Genomic DNA, 20,899 nt, shown 5'->3' with positions numbered 1-20,899 from the left:
CGATATGTTATCGAGCAAAAAATGAAGAAGATTTGCCGAATGTTCCAAAACAATTGTTTGAAGAGCTCAATAAATTATCGAAATACATAGCTAAAAAATATAATTCTAAGAACCAAATACCTATGAAATTGACCGAAGAAGAAGAAATTGCATATCAAAATTCAAATCTTTGCCATATTTGTGAATGTGAGGGTTTTGATAATCAAACAAGAAAAAAAGTACGAGATCATTGTCATTTAACAGGTAAATTTAGAGGTTCAGCTCATTTATCTTGTAACTTGAATCTCAAATTTCCTCAAAATATTCCCGTTTTCTGCCACAATATGTCATGTTACGATACTCATTTGTACATAAAAGAATTGGCTAAACAATATGGAAAACGTTGATTTGATCGCAAACACCGATGAGAAATATATAAATTATTCTGTAAATTCTGGATATGGGTATGAGTTTGAAGATGATAAACCAAGAAAGTTCATCAAGTTTTCTTTCGTAGATACGTTCAGATTTTATGGCATCGTCTATAGAAAAGTTAGCTAAAAACCTCAAAAAAGATGATTTCAAGCATACAAATCATTTTATACAAGATGGTCTGAACGCAATTCTAGATAGACAACCAAAATGACGAAGACGAGATTTTTAAAATTCTATCTGGAAAAGGAATATTTCCCTATGAATTTATCGATAGTATTGAAAAACTTGATTACACAGAAGAATTGAGAATTCAAGATTTCTATTCACTTTTGACAGATGAGAGCATATCTGAGAAAGATTTTCAACATTATTTAGCTGTTTGGAATAAATTAAAAGAGAAAAATCTAGGAAATTACTCCGATCTCTATAACATTCAAGATGTTCTATTGCTCGCTGATATCTTTGAAAATTTTAGGAATATTTGTTTTGAATTGCTATAAGCTTGATCCAGCACACTATCTAACAGCTCCCAGTCTTGCATGGGATGCTATGTTAAAATTAACGAATATAGAATTACAATTAATTAGTGATTATAATATGTATTTTATGATCGAAAAAGGTATTCGCGGAGGCATTTCTCAATGTATTAAACGATATGTGAAAGCAAAATAACAAATATTTAAAAGATTTTGATAAGACAAAGCCTGAAAACTATTTGTTGTACGTCGATGCTAATAACCTTTATGGGTATGGCCTAATGCAAAATTTACCATATAACGAAATCAAGTGGATGGATCCTAAAACGTATACAACAGCAGATTGGAAAGAAACAATTTTGGAACTCACTGGCGACGAAGATTATGGCTATATTCTCGAAGTCGATCTAGAATATCCGAAGAATTTACATGAAAATCATAAAGATTTGCCTCTTGCTCCAGAACATTATAACAACAAACTTTGCACAACTCTACTGGATAAAAACTGAATATGTTGTTCATTCGAGAAATTTGAAATTCTATCTGGAACAAGGAATGGTGTTAAAAACATGTGAATAGAGTTATCGCATTCGATCAGAAGCCTTTTATGAAAGATTACATTGATTTTAATACTAGTATGAGAACCAAAGCTACAAGCGACTTTGAGAAAGATTTTTACAAGCTGATGAACAACTCTGTTTTTGGAAAATCTATGGAAAATGTGAGAAACAGATGTGATATTAGACTAGGAAATGAAGAATTTTCAATGAAACAAGCTAAGAAAACAAATTTCAAATGCTTTAACATCTTTGACGACAACTGTATAGCGAGTCACATGTACAAGCAGAAAGTTAAATTTAACAAGCCAATCTACATAGGTTTTTTCAGTTCTTGACCTTTCAAAATTGTTAATGTACGAGTTTTATTACAACAAATTAAAGAAGTTTGATCCAGATTTGAATCTGTGTTTACATGGACACAGACAGTTACTTCCTAGAATTGAAAACGTGATCCTTACAAAATTATTAAAGAAAATATAGATGACTTTGATACAAGTGATTATTCAAAAGATCATGAATGTTTCACGACTAAAAATAAGAAGGTAATAGGGAAATTCAAAGATGAGTTAAATAGCGAAGTTTTAGAAGAATTTTGTGGTTTAAGGTCTAAGATGTACTCGTACAAATATCTAGATAAAAACCCAGTTAGGTGTAAAGGAATTAAGAGAAGCGTTGTAAATAAAACAATAAATATCGAAAACTTGAAGAGATGTTTGTTCGAAGATAAAGAAGAATTTAGGGAGATGACTGTAATAAAAAGCTATAAACATGAATTGTATACCATCACCATAAACAAGCTGGCACTGAATGCTAAAGATGATAAGAGAAATGTCCTAGAAAATAAGATCGATACAGTACCGTATGGATATAAAGGCGAAGCAAAATCTAATATATTAGATGAGTTAAATAAACTTGGAAACTTTGACATGTAAATGGAAGATGATTTGATTCACTGCCACAAATGCAAGAAAAAAACGAAAAATATAGATTCTAAAATCGTTCAAACTCAAAACGGGTTGTATAGAATTGCAGCAAAATGTTCAAAATGTAAGACAAATAAGAGTAAATTTATAAAGAATCCAAATGAAAAACAAGTAAAGAAAGAATCTAAGAATAAGGAAGAAATCGAGATTGAAGCTAGAGAAATTCATGCACCAGTACGAAAAAAGTTTAAAAAGAGAAAAATTATAACTTTAGGAATTGACGATTTATGGGCAGCAGATTTAGTTATAATGTCTAACTATTCAGATCAAAATGATGGATTTAAGTATATGTTAAATGTTATTGATACTTTCTCAAAATATGCTTGGTCAAGAGCTATCAAAAGAAAAAACGGTAAAGATGTTTCAAAAGCCTTCGAAGATATAGTAAAAGATGCCATAAGGATCAATCACAAACCTCCTAACTTACTTCATACAGATAAGGGTTTAGAGTTTAAAAATAAAGAATTTAACGATGTTTTGAGGAAATACAACATTAAGATTTATCATACTGAAAACGAAGAGAAATCAAGTATTGTAGAGAGATATAACAGAACTCAAAATGAGAGAATGAAAGTAATTTTTGAGATTAATAAAAACTTTAAATGGATCGATATTCTTCAAGAAATCGTAAAGAAATATAACGATACTGTTCATAGCACAATCAAAATGAAGCCTAAAGACGTAGATAAAGATGCAGAAAAAGAGTTATTAGAGTCGGTTTTTAAGTATGTTCCACCAGAAATTCACACGAAAACTAAATTTAAAGTCAATGATCATGTAAGAAATTGTTAGTAAAAAACAAACATTTTCGAACAAATATAAAAACAATTGGTCAAGAGAAATCTTTGTGATTTATCAAATTAATAACACAGATCCTGTAACTTATAGTATAAAAGATTTAAATAATGAAGAAATAACCGGAAAGTTTTATGAATATGAATTGAGAAAAGTCAAAGATTTTTTCTATATAAATGGAGGCTCAAAAGAAATGTTCAATGTGCAAAGAAATAAAAGGTTTTGAAGCTTTTTATAAAGATAAAAGTAGAAAAGATGGAATTATTTATAATTGTAAAGATTGTTATAGGAAGTATCACAAAGAGCTGTATGATAAAATAGAAAAATTAACTTTGGAAGAGAAAGAATGTCTTAAATGTAAAGAAACTAAAAAAATTTCAGAGTTTAATAGTCATCCCTATAGTAGAGATAAGAAAGACTCATATTGTAAAGATTGTGTAAAGAAGAATCACCATAGATTATATTATGAAGATACTCAATGTGAATGTGGAAGAACTATAAAATGGTTAAATAATTATCAAAAACATTTACAAACAAAATATCATAATTCAAGAGTTTTTAGTAAAATTGAGTAAACATTTTCATCGTGTAATTTAGATATTCTATAAATCAGTCGAGATTCTGCCATATTTGTAGTAAAATGATTTCCGTTGTATAAAATATTCAAAGATTCTTTCATTTGGTTGTAGAGATTTATACTATTTGGATCTCCTTGTCTTAATAAAAATTTCCATTTCTGGGTAATCAATTTCAAGTTCTTTCAATCTTCTCGGTATTTCTCTCTTTTGAGCTCTGATAACGTAATAAGGATATTCCCACATGTGATTCTTCTTAATTAATACAAAAACATGGTGTTTTTTCTTAGCAAAATCTTTACAAACAAGGTCTGGTTTCATTAAGTCAATTTTTTACACTTTGTTTTGGCGATTATTTCCGTTTTTATTTCATCTTTAATTTGCAAGTGTTTAACTTCGTCCTCTAAATATTTAATCTTGTTTTCAAGTTTGTACACACCAAATTTACGAATACTTGGTAAAACTTCTTCTAAAACCCAATCTTGAAACATTTCTGCTATTTTTTAATTTTAGATTTCAAGATTAAAGAATATATGCCTGCTTCATTGATGAAAACAGTGTTTTTTTGAAAGTTTGAAGGCGGGGGCGAATCAACCCCTACCTTCAGAATGTATGTTTTCGAAGCTTTTTTATATTTTTCTTTGACATGTTCTTTAATTGCTTTCTTCGTATCTTTATATTCTAACACCTCTGCAACATCTTTCGCCTTAAACCAAAATTCATTATTTTCGTCAACAAATGTTAAAATTTCTTTATTATTGAATTTGAGTAGATTCACAACTGACTCCATTTAGATAGAAAAAAATTTAACTAGTAATTTTTATTTTGAGAGACCTGGTTCATTAACGAAAACAGTGTTATTTTGGAAGTTTGAAGGTAAGCTATTTATAGCCCCCCTTATATTTAGATTAAAATAGAAGTTTTTATCATCTTCGTCAACGTTTATTCTGATCGTTTGCATAGTATTTTCATATTCTAAAATTTTTTGCTACGTCTTTAGCCTTAAACCAGATCACATTGTTTTTCGTCAACAATCGTAAAGATATGTTTGTTATTGAATATAAGTTGATTATTGAGTAGGTCTACAACTGACTCCATTTAGATAGAAAAGAAATTTAACTAGTAATTTTTATTTCGAGAATAAAGTCTAGATTCATTGATGAAAATAGTGTCTGGATGTAATTTTTGTAAGAGTCGCGATTCGATAACCCTTGTCAGAATCTATGTTTTCAAAGCTTTTTTTGTATTTTTCTTTAACATTGTCTTTATTCGTATTTTTTGTGAATATTTGTGAGGTGGCCCTCGAGGGCTACCTTATCTTTTAGATAAAAGTATTGGTATTTATCATCATTATCAACTCGTTTTGAAAGTTTGAAGGTAAGAACGATTCGTTCCCCCCTTGATTCATCATTCTTTCGACAATCTTAAATATATTGTTGTTTTACTCTCATTATTTAATAAATTTCCCTCAGAGTCTTGTATAGTTAGAACGATTTTTTGAATTCTTTTCATATTTTTTCTAATTGGAATATAATCGATTTCATTCGGTTTTTCACTGATTTTTGATCCATAAGCAACATTTGGGAAAAAAGTGTACAAAATTTCAGATTCTTTGTGTAAATGTTCGGTATGATTTTCAAAACTAGGTTCAACGAGATTACAATGTACTTCAATTACATCAAACGGTCTAAATTTTGGCGTTTTTATTTTCCTAAATATACCTGATTTGGCTCAATAGTTTCTTGAACAAACCCTAACAAATCTACAATAATTGCTGAAAACATTATTCTTACTGGTGATTTTATTTGAATTTTATTAGAGAGATAATTTTTTTGCATTTCAAACTTGTTTTCGTCAAAGTTTAAAGATTTATCTGATTGTTTGAATGTTTTTAGATAATTTTTAAGGGAATTTTTAATTTGATCGAAAGTATAATATCCTTTGTTTAAACCATAATATTTTGTTATGTTCTTCTCACTAAATCCTATACAATAAGGAGAACTTTCACTAATATTTATTACAAAATTGTCAGAATAAAAACCGCTTAAACCGATAAAATAATTTGATTCTTCCTCTAAGTGTATAGGATGTTCCAAGTTTAAAACTAATTTAGAGCTTTCTGAAGTCAACTTGAACAGCTTCATTTTCGCAAGCGTTGCTTCAAGATGAAAATCTTCTATTTAAATGGAGAAATTTTTTAAAGCAAAAAGATCAGATAAAACTTCAAACGTTTGAAGAAAATAAGAAAGATCAACCAATCAGATTGTTAATTGTTGGTTCAAGTGGATGTGGAAAAAACAACTTTATTATTGAATTTTATCTACAATAGGTTGATTCCTTATTCCAATTTGTATGTTTTTAGTAAATCTTTAGAACAAGACGCTTATAAAAAATTGCAAGAAAGATTTGAAAATATTGAGAAAAACTTAAGCAAAAAGGTATCACATTTTTATAATGCCTCTGAGGACATAGTTCCATTAAGCGAGTGTAAACCCAATTCGTTAATCGTTTTTGATGATTGTATTTTGGAAAATCAGGACGTTATTAAGGAATATTTCGTAATGTCTCGTCACAAAAACATATCTTGTATCTATCTTTCCCAATGCTTTTCAAAGGTTGATAAACAAGTTATAAGAAATAATCTGAATATGTTGTGTATTTTTAAGCAAGATGATCACTATTCGAGAAAGATTTATAACAATTATGTGGGATCTGATATGAGTTTTAACCAATTTAATGAGCTGTGTGATAAAATTTGGAAGGAAGACTACGGATTTTTAACTATTAATCTAACTTTGAAGCCTAAAAATGGTAAATATTTGAATAAATTTTCTAATATAAATGCTGCTCAGTGGTCTGGCAAATCTACTTGATAAAATATTTGTTACAATTATTTTTACATTATCTTTACTTTTTATTTACATTATGAAAACAACTGAAAAACGGTAAATCTGTTCACGTTTTTACGTTCCACGTTCACGTTTTTACGTTCCACGTTCACGTTTTTACGTTCCACGTTTCGTGTTCCACGTTTCAAAATTTTCCTAAATAAATGGTGAACGTAACTTCTGAAGAAGCGAAAAAACTTGATCAAATCGAAAAGAAATTAATCAAAGAATTTAAAGAACAGATTCGAATTGATGAAGAAGAACAAGAACTTATTCAAAAAATTAATCAACCTGTAACTTCTGCAATAAAAAATGTTGAGGGCAAAATTGAAAATGTTTTAAGCGATAATCAAAATTTAATGAATTTGGTTCCAGTTGTACGACAATTTGCCGATATTTCGATTCCAGAATCTGAGTTTGAATTGCCAAAATTACCATCTTCAACACCATTTAGACCTCGAATCATTGAAGACTCTACCATAGTTGAACCAATAAGTCCTGGAACAACGGATATAATAATTGGTGAAATTGGTAAAAAATTTCTTCCTAGAGCGAAGGATGATAAATTTGGTTTGTATTGGGATAGAAAAAGAAAAGTTTTATGATTGGAAATTTACCCGTTAATTTTGAACAAAAATGATATAATTATTAATGAAAAAACATATGAAGGAACTCAAGGTTTATGGAGATTATTAACAGGCACTGATGTTCCAAAAGACGGTTTATATTCTGAAGAAGACTTGAAAAAGTATACTGAAATTTTATGGAAATCTGATTCAATTTACAAAAATAATGATCCATCAACTAAGAAACCAAAGTCAAGTAAAGGTAAAAAATATCTCAATTTGATTAAACCAATTTGGGAAAAAAGAATCGAAGGATCAGGTGTGAGAAAATACAGTGATAATAAGATTGAATACAGATATATCGACGATTTGACAAAACTCGATGGAATTATTAATTATATTTATGCTCAAGAGAAGGCTGGAAACAACAATTTTTTTGAACGAAAAGAAAGCGATTAAAGATTTTATTTCGAACAAACTTGATGAATTGATTGAAAAACCTGATGGAATTAAATATTTAAAGCGAGTTTTGCCAGCAATAAGTTCATCTATGATTGAAGGTAGCGGACTTTTGAATGATTTTATCAACAATTTACCTTTTGAATTACACGTACCAAACTTATCAGTATCTGGGGCCTGGCACAAAACTCGAAAAAAGACTACAAAGAGGAGATCCTGGTATAAATAAATTAGATCAAGCTGCTATGAAACACGATATTTTTTATGCAAAACATAGAGACACAAATTCCAGACATATCGCAGATAAAGTTTTGCAAGATAAGGCAATGGATAGATTTTTATCAAAAGATGCTAGTTTAGATGAAAGATTTGTTGCGCTTCCAACAGCTGGAGCAATGTTTTTGAAGAGAAAACTAGGAATGGGAATCGAAGAGAACTTGAAATTTTAACTATATAAATGGAGGTGAACGTAAACTTCAGCAAAAATCAGAAAGAAAAAATAAAATCCGCTTTTAAGAAGAAAATACCCGTTAGTATTCAATTTAAAATAGATCAACTAAAAAATGGCGAAGATAAGATATTTTTAACAAATAGACAATACAATAAACTCGAAAAACATAAGAAAAACAATAAAGGAACCAGAATAGAATTTTCTTATAATCAGTTGAAAGAACTCAAAAATGGTGGACTTTTGAAAGATTTATTAGATTTTGGAGAAAATATTCCAGTTGTTAAAAATGTTGTTCCTTATGTTCGTAAAGCTGCCCCAATCGTTAAAAAAGATGTGATTCCTATTGTTCGAAACATTTTAAATTGGTTAGATAAAGAGTTGGAAGATGTTACAGGATCTGGATTAGATGAAAAAACTTTGAATTACGTGAAATCAAACATTGAAAAAAAAATTTAAACCTTTAACATTCGGAGAATTGGAAGAAATCAGCAAAAATATTAAACATTTTAGAGGAATCTTCATGAGAGATACATTACCTGAAAAAGTTAAGAAATTTGAATGTGGAATTGTGAATTTAGACTCGATTATGGGAAGTGGAACGCATTGGGTTTGTTATTATAAGAATGATAAGAATGCCTGTTATTTTGATTCGTATGGAAGAATTGAGGACAAACCACCTATAGAATTGATTAAATATTTGAAAAAATCAAGCGTCTACTACAATGATTCTCAGATTCAAGACTATAAAGATCCCCCAATTTGTGGTCATTTATGTGTTTTTGTTTTGAATGAACTGAGTAATGGTAAAGATTTTAAAGAAGTTGTTAACAAATTATTGCTTAATAAATATGGATTCACAAAATATTTTTGACGTATTTGGAACACAAATTATTCAAAATGTAGATAATAGTTTCAATTTTGATAGTTTGAGAAATGAGTTTGATAACAAGTTAGAAAAATTTATTACAAAACCTTCCAGATTCAGATATGTTTGCTGTCGAGATTGAAGATTTTAAAGCAGAATATGATAACAAACTTGCAAATTTCATGAGTTCAAATGAAGTTGCTGATAAAATAAAAAACATTGGAAAAAGAAGTTGATGATGGTGTAAAAAAATGATTTACCAATTTAATGTCTCATATCGAAAAAGCTGATGAAATTACTGAAGCGATCAAAGTTGAAAAGAATTATGTTTAGTTTGGCTAATAAGAAAAGAATTGTCGGTGTTCGACCTGGTATTGACAAACATGATGTTGTTGTTAAAGAACAAATTTTAAAACCTCTAAAATTATCAGAAAACATCGATATTGTTGATTTACATGATCCGAATGTTAAAAATGCCTTAGATTTTAAAGGAAAAAGAATTAGCGGTGTTAGTAAAAGGAATTAATCCATTTGATGTTGTTGTAATGATTCAATTAGAAGATCCTATTAAAATGTTTAATGAACTAAAACAAAATTATGAGAATCATAAACAGCATGTTAAAGATTTTACAACAGAAGTCTATGACAAGTTAGAAGCCAGAAATAGAAGATCAGTAGGACGATGTTGGTGAAATTAATGAAAAACTTACTAATTTTAAAGAGTCTTTTGATAAGTTTAGTTTAGATGCTACGAAAACTTTTGAGAATATTGGTCATAAATTTGTTGAATACAATGATTCTTATGCTGTCAAATTTCAAAAATTAGAAAAAAAACTTAATAATATGGAGGAAGATCTTACTGAAATAGGTATTCGCGTAGGGTTTTATGCATGATAAAATTTCCTTATATAAATGGCGCTCATATATTGTGTGAGATGTAAAGAAAAAACTGCAACAAATGATATAAAATACTATGCAAACATCAATGGAGTTAAAAGAATTTCGGGAAAATGTGCTGAATGTAACGCTAAAAAGAGCCAATTTATAAAAACTTGAAATTTTTTCTTAATAAATAGAGATGGCGGGACATTACAGTGCTTTCGGATCTTTTTATAATGCAACACGAAAGAGATTTGAAAAAAGAACATTGGGATGACATTTCTCAAAAATATGAATTATCCGAAGATATGATGGGATTATACGTAAACAAATTGAATTGGTATAACATTGCAAAATATCAAAATCTGTCCCCAGAGTTTCATTCAAGAAAATATACATTATCAATTAAAAGATCATATGTCTGTTCTTTGTCTCTATCAAACACTTGAGTATAAAAATTTTTGGATGAAAATAAAGATACAGTTGATTGGAACAATATTATAGATAGCGGTTACTATCCTGTGCAGATTTTATTGAAATATGTGGCCGAAATTGCAAAATTTAAGGAAGAGAATCCTGAATATGACGAAGTAGATCATTAAAAAATGACTCTAATTTATATCTTTTCTTATAAAAACGTACATTAGATCGATGAAAAAAATGATATCTTTCTTATACATGATGTTTAAATTTTCTCTTATTAAATGGTGGACTACAGAAAGTATGCTAGTGATATTGAAAGGGCGGAGTTTAAAAATTTCTATCCAATTAGTAAACAACATTTGAATGAACCGAATAAAAGAACTGAGTTTAATATTGATTTTGGAGATAACTTTTGCTCGTCTAACTTCCAGTTTTATATTTCTGGAACTTTAACAAAACAAGATGGTCAAGCATATCTTGGAACTGATAATGTTAGATTAATCGATAATTTTATACCGTTTTTATTTTCTAAGATTGAAGTAAGAAAACACAATAAATTGATAGAAGAAGTCGAAAACTGTGGTCAATTAAGCACAATTAAAGGAACTATTTGTTATTCCAAAAGTGATGTATTTTCAAACAGTTTTGAATCAACTTTTAAATTTGGACAATTTGAAGCGGTCGGTGATTTAGCACATTTCGGCTTAGGATTCTTTGAAAATGTTACTATTCCGATCTATAAAGGTGGATTTTACATTAGTTTCATAAGAGCTGAAGACGATGATGTGATTCTGAAGACTGCAACTGGAAATGTTATGCCTGTTGATGGCAAAATTACAATTAACGAGTTTTTCATTAGAGTTCCGATGATTGATTACAAAACCACGAGTAAAATTCAGTTGATTGATGAAATTATAAAATCTCAAAACATCACGTTTAATTTTCTAGATTGGCAATGTATTGAACAAAAAGGTATTTCCGGAACAACTTATTCGTTCGATATCACAAATATTTATAGAAATATCTTCAATCCCAAGTTCGTTATCATTGGTTTTCAAACAGATAGACAGAATAATCAAGAAAAAAATCCTTCAAAGTTTGATAGTTTGGATGTAAAAAATATCAGAGTAAAATTGAACGGTTCTTATTATCCAGATGAATTACAAAATTTAAACATTTCCCGGTGGTCTTTTCAGAATCATGTATCAGATGTATCAAGATTTTAAGAAAGTTTACTACAAAAATATGGAAATGTATTACAACCCCAAAGAATTTATAGCAAATAGACCCATTTATGTCATTGATACAACAAAGAGTTTGACAAATATTTCTAGTTCAAAGAACGATATAATTATCAATATGGATTTTCAAAAATGCTGTTACAAACGCGATTTGTTATGTGGTTGTGGTTTCTGAGAAATTTTTAGCCTATGATGTGATTAAGAACGATATTAAAGAAATTCAGTAAAAATCGTCTTATTTTCTGTTGAGCGAATGTTAGCAAATTTCATTATTTCCGTTTATAGATTTTTCATTGAGATTTCTGGATTTTTTCATTAAAACAGCTTATAAATTAGAAGCCTACAATGAACAGTAAAACAGCTATAGATTCGGTTAATTTTTCATTCGTGAGTTACAGATTAGTTTATTGTCCTTTAAACAGTATTTTACATTGATTTTCTGACTGTCCCAAAAGTGGTCTAGGAAACCCCTTACTGTTTGATTTTACAGATTCGTTTTATTGTCCTTTAAACAGTATTTTCCGTTGGTTTTCTGTTTACTCCAAAAGTGGTCTAGAACCGCCATATTCATATCTACTTACAATCGTTATATATGTGCTTAGTTTTGGTCGGAATAAATAGTGCGCTGATAACCGGATTATGGGGTTACTTGAACCCAGCCCAAATGTGGGTCCAAGTAGCCCCATACTATATTACTAAACAAATGTAATAATTAGATATGCCGAAAATAAGTTATAATTCAGCCACTATTTATTTAAATTTATTTGCAGGATTTGACAGCACAATGCCCCGAAATTACAAAACGGCTCCCTGGAAGCAGGAAGTATGCAGATTTTACTTCTCAAAAATTAGAAGAGTGCCTTAATGCCATAAGATCTGGGGAAATAACCCAGCGAAACGGAGAAGCCTTCTATGGCATAAGTAGATCTACTATTAAAAGGAGACTAAAAAATACTGGTATCGATGTAGTGAAGAGACCTGGACATCCGACCGTTTTTACTAATCAAGAAGAGATAGCTTTTTCCACTCATTTGATGAAAGTATGTGACTTCGGGTTTCCTGTAGATGAGCTGGATTTCCGATTCTTAATAAAGTCCTATCTTGATAAGCTAGGGAAACAAATCAAATGTTTCCAAAGCAATATGCCTGGACGTGATTGGGTTGTTAAATCATTTTTGAAAAGGCAAACTGATTTATCTGTAAGATTTGCCAACAACATAAAAAGGTCACGAGCAGCAATAGATGAAAAAATTATCACTGAGTATATAGATAACTTGAGTATGGTGACAAAAGATGTCCCACCAGAAAATATCTATAATTACGACGAAACCGCAATGTCAGATGACCCAGGAAGAAGCAAAATTATCTGTCGTCGTGGTTGTAAATATCCCGAGAGAGTGCTCAATTCCTCAAAATCTAATGTGTCGGTAATGTTTTGTGGCAATGCTGCTGGTTCATCTATCCCTCCATATATAATTTATAGAGCGGAGCATCTGTGGACAACGTGGACAGAGAATGGGCCACCAGGTGCGAGATATAATCGAAGCAAAACATGGTTGGATTGACCTAGCTACCTTTGAGGAGTGGTTCATTGCCCACCTATTACCCGTATTAAAAAAAACAAGAGGGCCAAAAAATACTGATCGGAGACAATTTGTCCTCTCATCTAAGTGTTAAAGTGTTACAACTATGTGGTGAAAACAATATAAGTTTTATTTGCCTACCACCAAATTCATCTCACTTAACCCAGCCCCTAGACGTGGCCTACTTTAGGCCATTGAAAGCTAAGTGGAGGGAGGTTTTAGTGAGATGGAAACAGTCGGAAGCTGGAAAAGTAGCAGGATGCTTGCCAAAAGATCAGTTCCCCATATTACTAAGAACTGTCCTAGAGGATCTGAATGCTAAGACAGAAAGTAACATCAAGGCGGGATTTAAAAAGGCTGGAATTTTTCCTTCAAATAAAGAAGAAATCCTAGCACGTTTGCCTCAAAGAGACAGATCTCTAAACCTTACGTTAGTAGGAGAGGTTTTCCTTGCACATCTTGAAAAGAGGCGGCAAGAATTTGTGAAGCCTTATGGAAGGAAAAAAAAATTAATGTTGCACCTGGCAAAAGCGTCAATGCATTTGATCTTCTACGGATGTGGAACAGGCATCAACTTCTCGTAAGGCCACAATAAGAAATTCCATGGCAAAGAAAAAAGAGCCTCCAGCGAAAAAAAGTAAAAAGCCAGATCCATCTGATTCTACCAGTGAGGATGAAGACGCCTTTAGCATCCAAGACTCAGGAGAAAGTGATTTAGTTTTATCAGAGACCTCCGAGGATGAAATGTTCGAACCATTGCCAGATCCCCAGCCTCAACTATTATCATCAGTTTCCGGCGGCTCTTCTCTCGATCCCGGTAAAATCATCGAAGCTAAAAAGAACATACAAAATTCCATAAAACCAGGAAATTTCGTGTTAGTATCGTGGAACGATACAGTTTATCCAGGAATGGTTTCGACCATCGACCAGACTGGTGCGTTTGTTGACTGCATGGAGCCTACAAAGAAGAACTGGAAATGGCCGGCAGTAAAAGACATTTTACATTACAAGTGGTGTGACATCAAGGACATTATTAGCCCACCCAGGCCATTTAAGAGAGGGTTGTTTACACTTCCTAAAAATATTGTTTAATACAGTTAATTTTCATGATTTGAGTTTTATTTGGCCAGCTTTCAAGTTTATTTTTTATTAAGGTAGTCAGTAAAAAATGTGTGCCTTAATTTCACTTTCTCTAATGAAAAATTAAATAAATTTTTATATTCAAACTGTTACTTTTATATTTTTTTCAAGATCCTGGGTCCTACTTGATCCCATAACCTTTGTATAATGGACTTTTGCATTAAAACAAGAAATGGGTTCAAGTAACCCCAGCCGGGGGTTACTTGAACCCAATTTTCAAAAAACTAAAAAAAATACTTAACATGATAATTAAAATATAAAACTTATAAAAAGTAGAAGGTAAGTATCTCTAGTATAGTGTAGAAACGGTTATCAGCAAATATAACATTTTAAAGTCCTCTATAACTGTAGTAACTTAGAAAAAGTCAATATTTTGGGGTCAAGTAACCCCGGTTTACGGTACACAATTTATCTAATTGCAAATCTACTTGCGGAAAATAATTGAAGAAGAGTAAAAAGATCAAAATCACACGATATGAATTTACTTTGACTGTGGAAAACGCGAATGTCCTGTTGTAAAATACTGTCCATTTCCTGAATTACGTGTCCAGCCGTAAGGTGGCTGACATACTTAGCAATTTTTCTACAAAAATTAATTATTTTGCTCTAACCTTTGGCTTCATAATAAATTAATATCTACAAGAACATTTTTCGTTTTTTTATATTGTTCTAGAATTGGCCAATCATCATGCATTTACAATTACAATACTGTTACGCCTACTCCTATTTTACTTTTTAGCACATACGAATGTGATTATATCGACGTGTGGTTGTCCCGTTGAAACGGACAGGCTGATTAATTATTTATACTTTAAGATATGTTATTTACGGCCGTACTTATGTAAATACAATGAATCTTTAACAAAGCAAAAACGAATGTGCACATTCTAAAGTTATTACCAGGGAGTATACTTTTTCACTCAGGGAAATTATGTGCATGCAGCCATTCCTGCCGGAATTCTACAAATGCCATTTTACTTCCTAGGCCTCGAGTAAGTATCTTATATAATTAAATACATTAAAAACAAATAAATATTTATTTGATGGAATTCGTTTTACTTAAATTGAGATTTTTAGTTCATCGTGTTATTCTTTGTTAACGTTGGATGATCATTGAGGTTTTATTGCAATTAGTATCATTAGAGAACAGCTGTAGATTTTATAGTTTAGCGACAAGATTTTACTCAGAGTAAAGTCTAATATTAGTACGCATTAAGCTTTTGTGATAGAACATAATTTAGTGTTATATTATTAGTAATGATGGTTGTTTAAATTAATTATGAAGACATGTATCTTAAATTGTGCTTGTTAAGTTCAAAATGTTTATTTGTAAATGCTGACATATTTGAGTTACTTAAGAGGATTTCATTTTTTGTGTAAGTTTTGTGAACTATTGAGGTTTGTTTACAGGGCATTGAATTATGGAGCAATTGGAAGCATTCTGGGGCATGAACTCACTCATGGCTTTGATATCGAAGGTACTTTATAATAAACTTGTTGTTGAAGTGTGATACTATTAAAAATAATAACAGGTACAATTGCAAACAGGTACATATGTAATATTCCTCATAATTCAACATAGCTAGCAATTAAAAACATATTAAATTTATTATCATCCAGCCATTTTAATGTGTCACACTTTTGCTGTATTTACACCCACTGTCCTCATTTCGTATGGATGTAAGATATTTGAATACATTAACAAACAAAAATATAGATTTATACACCATTTTCTCAGTTGAGACACAACATCCAAGAAGTCGTGTTGAGCAGACAGCTGCGATAGTTTGTGTAAAGTGTAAGAGAGTGGTAGGAATGTATGATCCTTTATAGAGTCCGCTTCTTCGGTGAAGTATAAGATAGTAGACAATTTAGTTATTTGGTAGACAAATCACTCTTAAAAATTACACATTCCCTCTGATTTATTTTGTTATTAAATAGTTATAGGATATATAATATTGATATCAGGGATTCATAAATCTCGATGTATCTAAAGTATTAACGTAGCAAAACGAACGGAATTAAAGTCTTCCGTTTGCGCACTACACATACAGTACCACTGCATACTACTACAGTAGTGCATGGTGTACCCGTAGCCGTGCAAATAAATAGTATTTTATATCTATTACTATGTTTGCAGGAAAGGACTACGACAAGACTGGGGAGCGGATATCCTGGTGGAACAGCAAGATTACTAACATCTACAACCGGAAAGCTGAATGTTTTGTTGACCAGTACAGCCGGTTCTCCTTCGGGAACACAGATGAACTAAGAGTATGCTAAATATTGTTGATCACCGTGAATGTTTCAAGAGAAAGTCTTATTACGATAAAATGTTTGTTATACAATATGTTTATTTAAATTTATTACTTATAAAACTAAATTTATACCAACGATATAAAATAGATATAGTTTACATTTTCAAAGAAACAACAAAACTGTTGTAAAATACGCTAAAGAGAAACGTCAACGTGTAGGAATCATTTTAAAAGTCAACTTCTGACTTCTTTTGAATCCATGACAGATAGAATAGATTTTAGTCTATAAGTTAAATGTGACACTAAAATGAACATCAATAAATGTTAATCCAAAATAGCTGTAATCTGTCCTTGTAATTTCGAGATGAACTCTCGGAAAATAATACGCATTAGTTTTTAGTAAGTATTACAAGAGGAAATAAAATAAGAATTTTATATTTGTACGATGCGAATATTAGGTCGTTTATCCATGTCAAAGTATTTATAAAATTGTCATTTAATGTCAGTTTGGACAAGAGTAAACGGCATAGTACTCTACCGTACTATATAGTATAGTACTAATACTATAAGTAAGTATCACTCATAGCATATTCAAGTAATACAGTTATGTACGATATACCAGTAGCCGTGCTGCCCCTTTCTCTCCTATGAAGTCCTTACTCCATATTTAAACTTATTAATTTTATTACTATGTCTAATATTATCTGAAAGTGTGTAAACAAATTTAAAGCACAATAAAAAGTAGAATATTTGTACAAGAAAATTTAAATGATGGCATCAAACCTGCAGCGTGTATTAAACAGTTATATTCTTTTTATTTACACATAAAAAACTAACCGCAAGACAGTATTTTGCATTATTTGAATAATTATATCAGTGCATTGTTCCGAAACAGTATTGCAGTTTTCTTGCAAACAACACCAAAACAGTTTCAAAACGTAATATTTAAACATCGTAATATTCCAACATTTGCTGAATTGTGGGAAACAAAGAAGAACAAGTTTTTTAGTAGAACTCTAATTATAGTTATCCAAAAAAAACCTATATATTGAGAGGATGGTTACCGGATATAAGTTATGTATTGATGTCATATCAACGTAATTTATTTTTAGTGTTGGTAAAAAATAAATACGGAATGTAACATTTAATTGTATGTCCGATATTTTTGGCAGAACATAACAGCCTATGATCAATCAATCGGACTGAAATGACATCTGAAACAAGCGATAACTGATGGTTGCTAACGTTATTGCCTCCTCTATGCAATTATATTAGTTCGTTTCTCTATAAATCCTGAAGTTAGTTGTTATACTAAAGTAGTCCCTAACTGTTTAGGTAAATGGAACATTGACTCTGGCAGAAAACATCGCTGACAATGGAGGTATCCGGGAAGCTATCCACGGTTATCGTCTGTACACCTCAAGGCACGGTCCTGAGCCTTACCTTCCCGGATTACAGCATTACTCGCATGAGCAGTTTACTCTTCCTGGCCTTCGCCCACGTGAGTATCACATAACACTTAGAGAAAATATAGCTATAAATCTGGCAGAGAAACATCGCTGACAACAGATGTTTCAAGAATACTATTCATGGTTATCGTTTGTACAACATTCACGGCACGGTCTTGAACCTTACCTTCATTCATAGATAACTTTTCAAGGAGTGCATCTCACGTTGAAACTGTTTACAGGATGTTCAAAAATGCATTGCATTCTTTTCTACCCAAAGATCTATTCTTGTTTGAAATAAAATCCGCAACACTTCCTTCTCACTAATTGCCGCCACAGTACGTATTTCTTATTTCTGAGTATCATTTCATCTATATTCGTCGAGTTTGTCGTAATAGACAACATATTTGAGTCCATCACATAAATAAATACCCATGGAGGTAAAGTCTAGATATCTTGCTGAGAAATTCACTGGACCATATCTTTCAAACTGTCTACTGGGATAATGTTGGTTGAGGGTTTCCCGAACGTTATTATACTGTGTAACAGCAAGATCGCCATCTTGCACAATCTACATGTTCTGCATAATTTCAGTTGGAATTTACAAATGAATTGTTCAGGAATTTAACTAAAATTCATTGCACATAATTCCATTTAGATTTCTGTCAAAAACGTAAAGGGTCCCGTGATTTCATTGCCAAGTTTTCCGACACCAAGTATTGAAACTTCAGTAAACTTTGAGTAATTATTTGACACAACCCGTGTGAACTTTCAACATCCCAGTATCTCATGTGACGGTGTACCTCTACTGCGGAAAGTAGCTTCGCCACATCACATAACATTGCGGATGTGTGTATGTGTCCTGTGTTTTATGGTGCCAAGACGGTAATGTTAAACGCGCAGGTCCTGGAGAAACCTCGGTGGTGACAATCGCATCTCGCCTGTCAAAGAAGAAATTTATGTTTGCAAACCAAATTACTTAGTCTCTGGACCCTGACTAATCGTAGACTTAGAAATAAAAATAATGCCTCCTTTCAAAGAGTTCCTGTGATCTAGTACCTCTAGATGTTGTAAAGAAGATGAGTCGGAGAAGTGAAAATTGTGTATGGTATTGTTTAAAAGCTTGTTTTGTGCGGTTAAAACTCATGTACTTTTTGTGTTTGGATACAATAATTATTTTAGAAGGTAGTTACAGAAAAACGTCAAAATACAAATGTTCACTAGTTTTTAGACATAATTTTCAAATGAAGAAAATATGCAGTAATTGAAATACATCTCTGTACACATAGACCTTTAAAATTATTCACACAACATTACCCCATGTTTGACACTTATGAAGATTTAACCAATTACTCTTATTTGTGGAATATCGTATACTTAAACACCGATAAAAAGTCCGAACTTGTCTACTAAACAAACCACAGTGGTGGTCTTATACACTCTGTATATATTGTTTTAAAGACACCCTCTCTTGGAGTGTTAATTGTTCCACAACTGGGCCTGTTTAATGGCGAGCTACTTTAACTCTGATATCTGATAGTTTTAGGGATTTTTTATGACCAACTAATTTGACTCCTTGGTTGTCCTTTTGACGTCAGCATATTTTTTAAGTGACTTAATATTTCTGTGGTCCATATTTTGTCATTTACCTGAATAAACTGTACTAATGAAATAACGCAGTGAATGTAAAATATTTTTTAAACCTTTTAAAAAATGTCTTATTTTAACAAGGATAAACCAGAAAGGAGAAGAGAATAAGCGATTGAGGTTCACCTTATTATCATTTATCATGGCACATTAAGTTAATGGATATATGCTAAATCACTCAAAAACCCAAAGAACGTCTGAGTCGAAAGTACTGGGAAATTTAATGCTTCTATATATATAATAATAAGAAGTCCTCAATTCATTGCTTATTTGATAATAATATTAATTACTTATTGTTTTTTGTTTTTTGTTGTTGTTTATTTAATAAAGTCTCATATTATGTAAAGTACACAGACCTTCTTTTATCGTAACAACCCTGATGGTTAGTAAGCAAATAGAAACCCTCCAGCTCCTTTTCGCAATTTCTTTACAGTCACTGTGATTTACAACAAAGGATATGAGGGCTGTACATTATATTAAAATGTCTCTCATTCAATAGTGATACATAGTTACAGTGCACTGCATATTTTTACTAACCAGTTATAAAAGCAGACTGCTGGTGTTATCATCATTTAGAAGCAGCATGGTAATTTATACATGATAGCACAGTGCTCCAACATCAGCAAAACCGAAGTGCACTGAAGAACGTTGAAAGTTTTTAATTTATGCTCAGAGACGAAGTTTTATGGTTCGTTGATCCTTCTGTCGTGTTGCAGGTCTGGTGTGAGGGCCACTACTCCCCAACACGAGGTCTTGAGTCTCTCCGACTCTCAACAGTCCCAACAAGTTCCGCGTACTCAGGCAAGTCCTTTCCAACTCCCCAGAGTTTGCCAGCATCTGGAACTGCCGCCCAGGCTCTCGTATGAACCCCACCGACAAATGTATACTTTGGTGATCAATAGACACAGTTACCATTTTTACCAGCATTCGTGTCCGGTTATTGATCCTTAATTACTTCCGTAAGTGCGGAACGATTTTTCATATCAACTCATTTTTAAGACGTACAGTCGTTCTGTGTGGTACAAACTGATTGGGGTGAATTATTACTATTTTAACAAATGTGATTTGCATTAATAAAGTCATCTATTACAATTTTTCAGTATATATTCCGGAGTGAGTATGCCAGCCCATAATAGTAGATGGATTTATTATTTTCCTGCTTATACCTATTACGAAAATTGCAGCGTAGGTAGAAACACACTTACTTGTAACTGTTATTCTAAACTAAAATAAACGGGACAAGGGTTC

The 20,899-nt window shown here is 31.4% G+C and overlaps 1 protein-coding gene across 1 annotated transcript in view; it reads left to right on the top strand.

The window, feature by feature from the left end:
- The window catches only part of LOC124373453 (endothelin-converting enzyme homolog), a 32,349-nt gene extending 11,778 nt beyond the window's left edge, over positions 1-20,571 (top strand). Inside the window, 8 exon segments of the mRNA XM_046831826.1 lie at positions 15,242-15,290; positions 15,709-15,776; positions 16,439-16,572; positions 17,892-18,032; positions 18,034-18,057; positions 20,368-20,379; positions 20,381-20,419; positions 20,421-20,571. Coding sequence (XP_046687782.1) covers positions 15,242-15,290; positions 15,709-15,776; positions 16,439-16,572; positions 17,892-18,032; positions 18,034-18,057; positions 20,368-20,379; positions 20,381-20,419; positions 20,421-20,546 — 593 coding nt within the window. The 3' untranslated portion in view covers positions 20,547-20,571.
- Positions 20,572-20,899: the final 328 nt, after the last annotated feature.

This window comes from Homalodisca vitripennis, unplaced genomic scaffold (genome assembly GCF_021130785.1).
Source record: "Homalodisca vitripennis isolate AUS2020 unplaced genomic scaffold, UT_GWSS_2.1 ScUCBcl_5620;HRSCAF=12427, whole genome shotgun sequence".
NCBI lineage: Eukaryota > Metazoa > Arthropoda > Insecta > Hemiptera > Cicadellidae > Homalodisca > Homalodisca vitripennis.
This window is presented reverse-complemented; position numbering and strand designations above follow the sequence as displayed.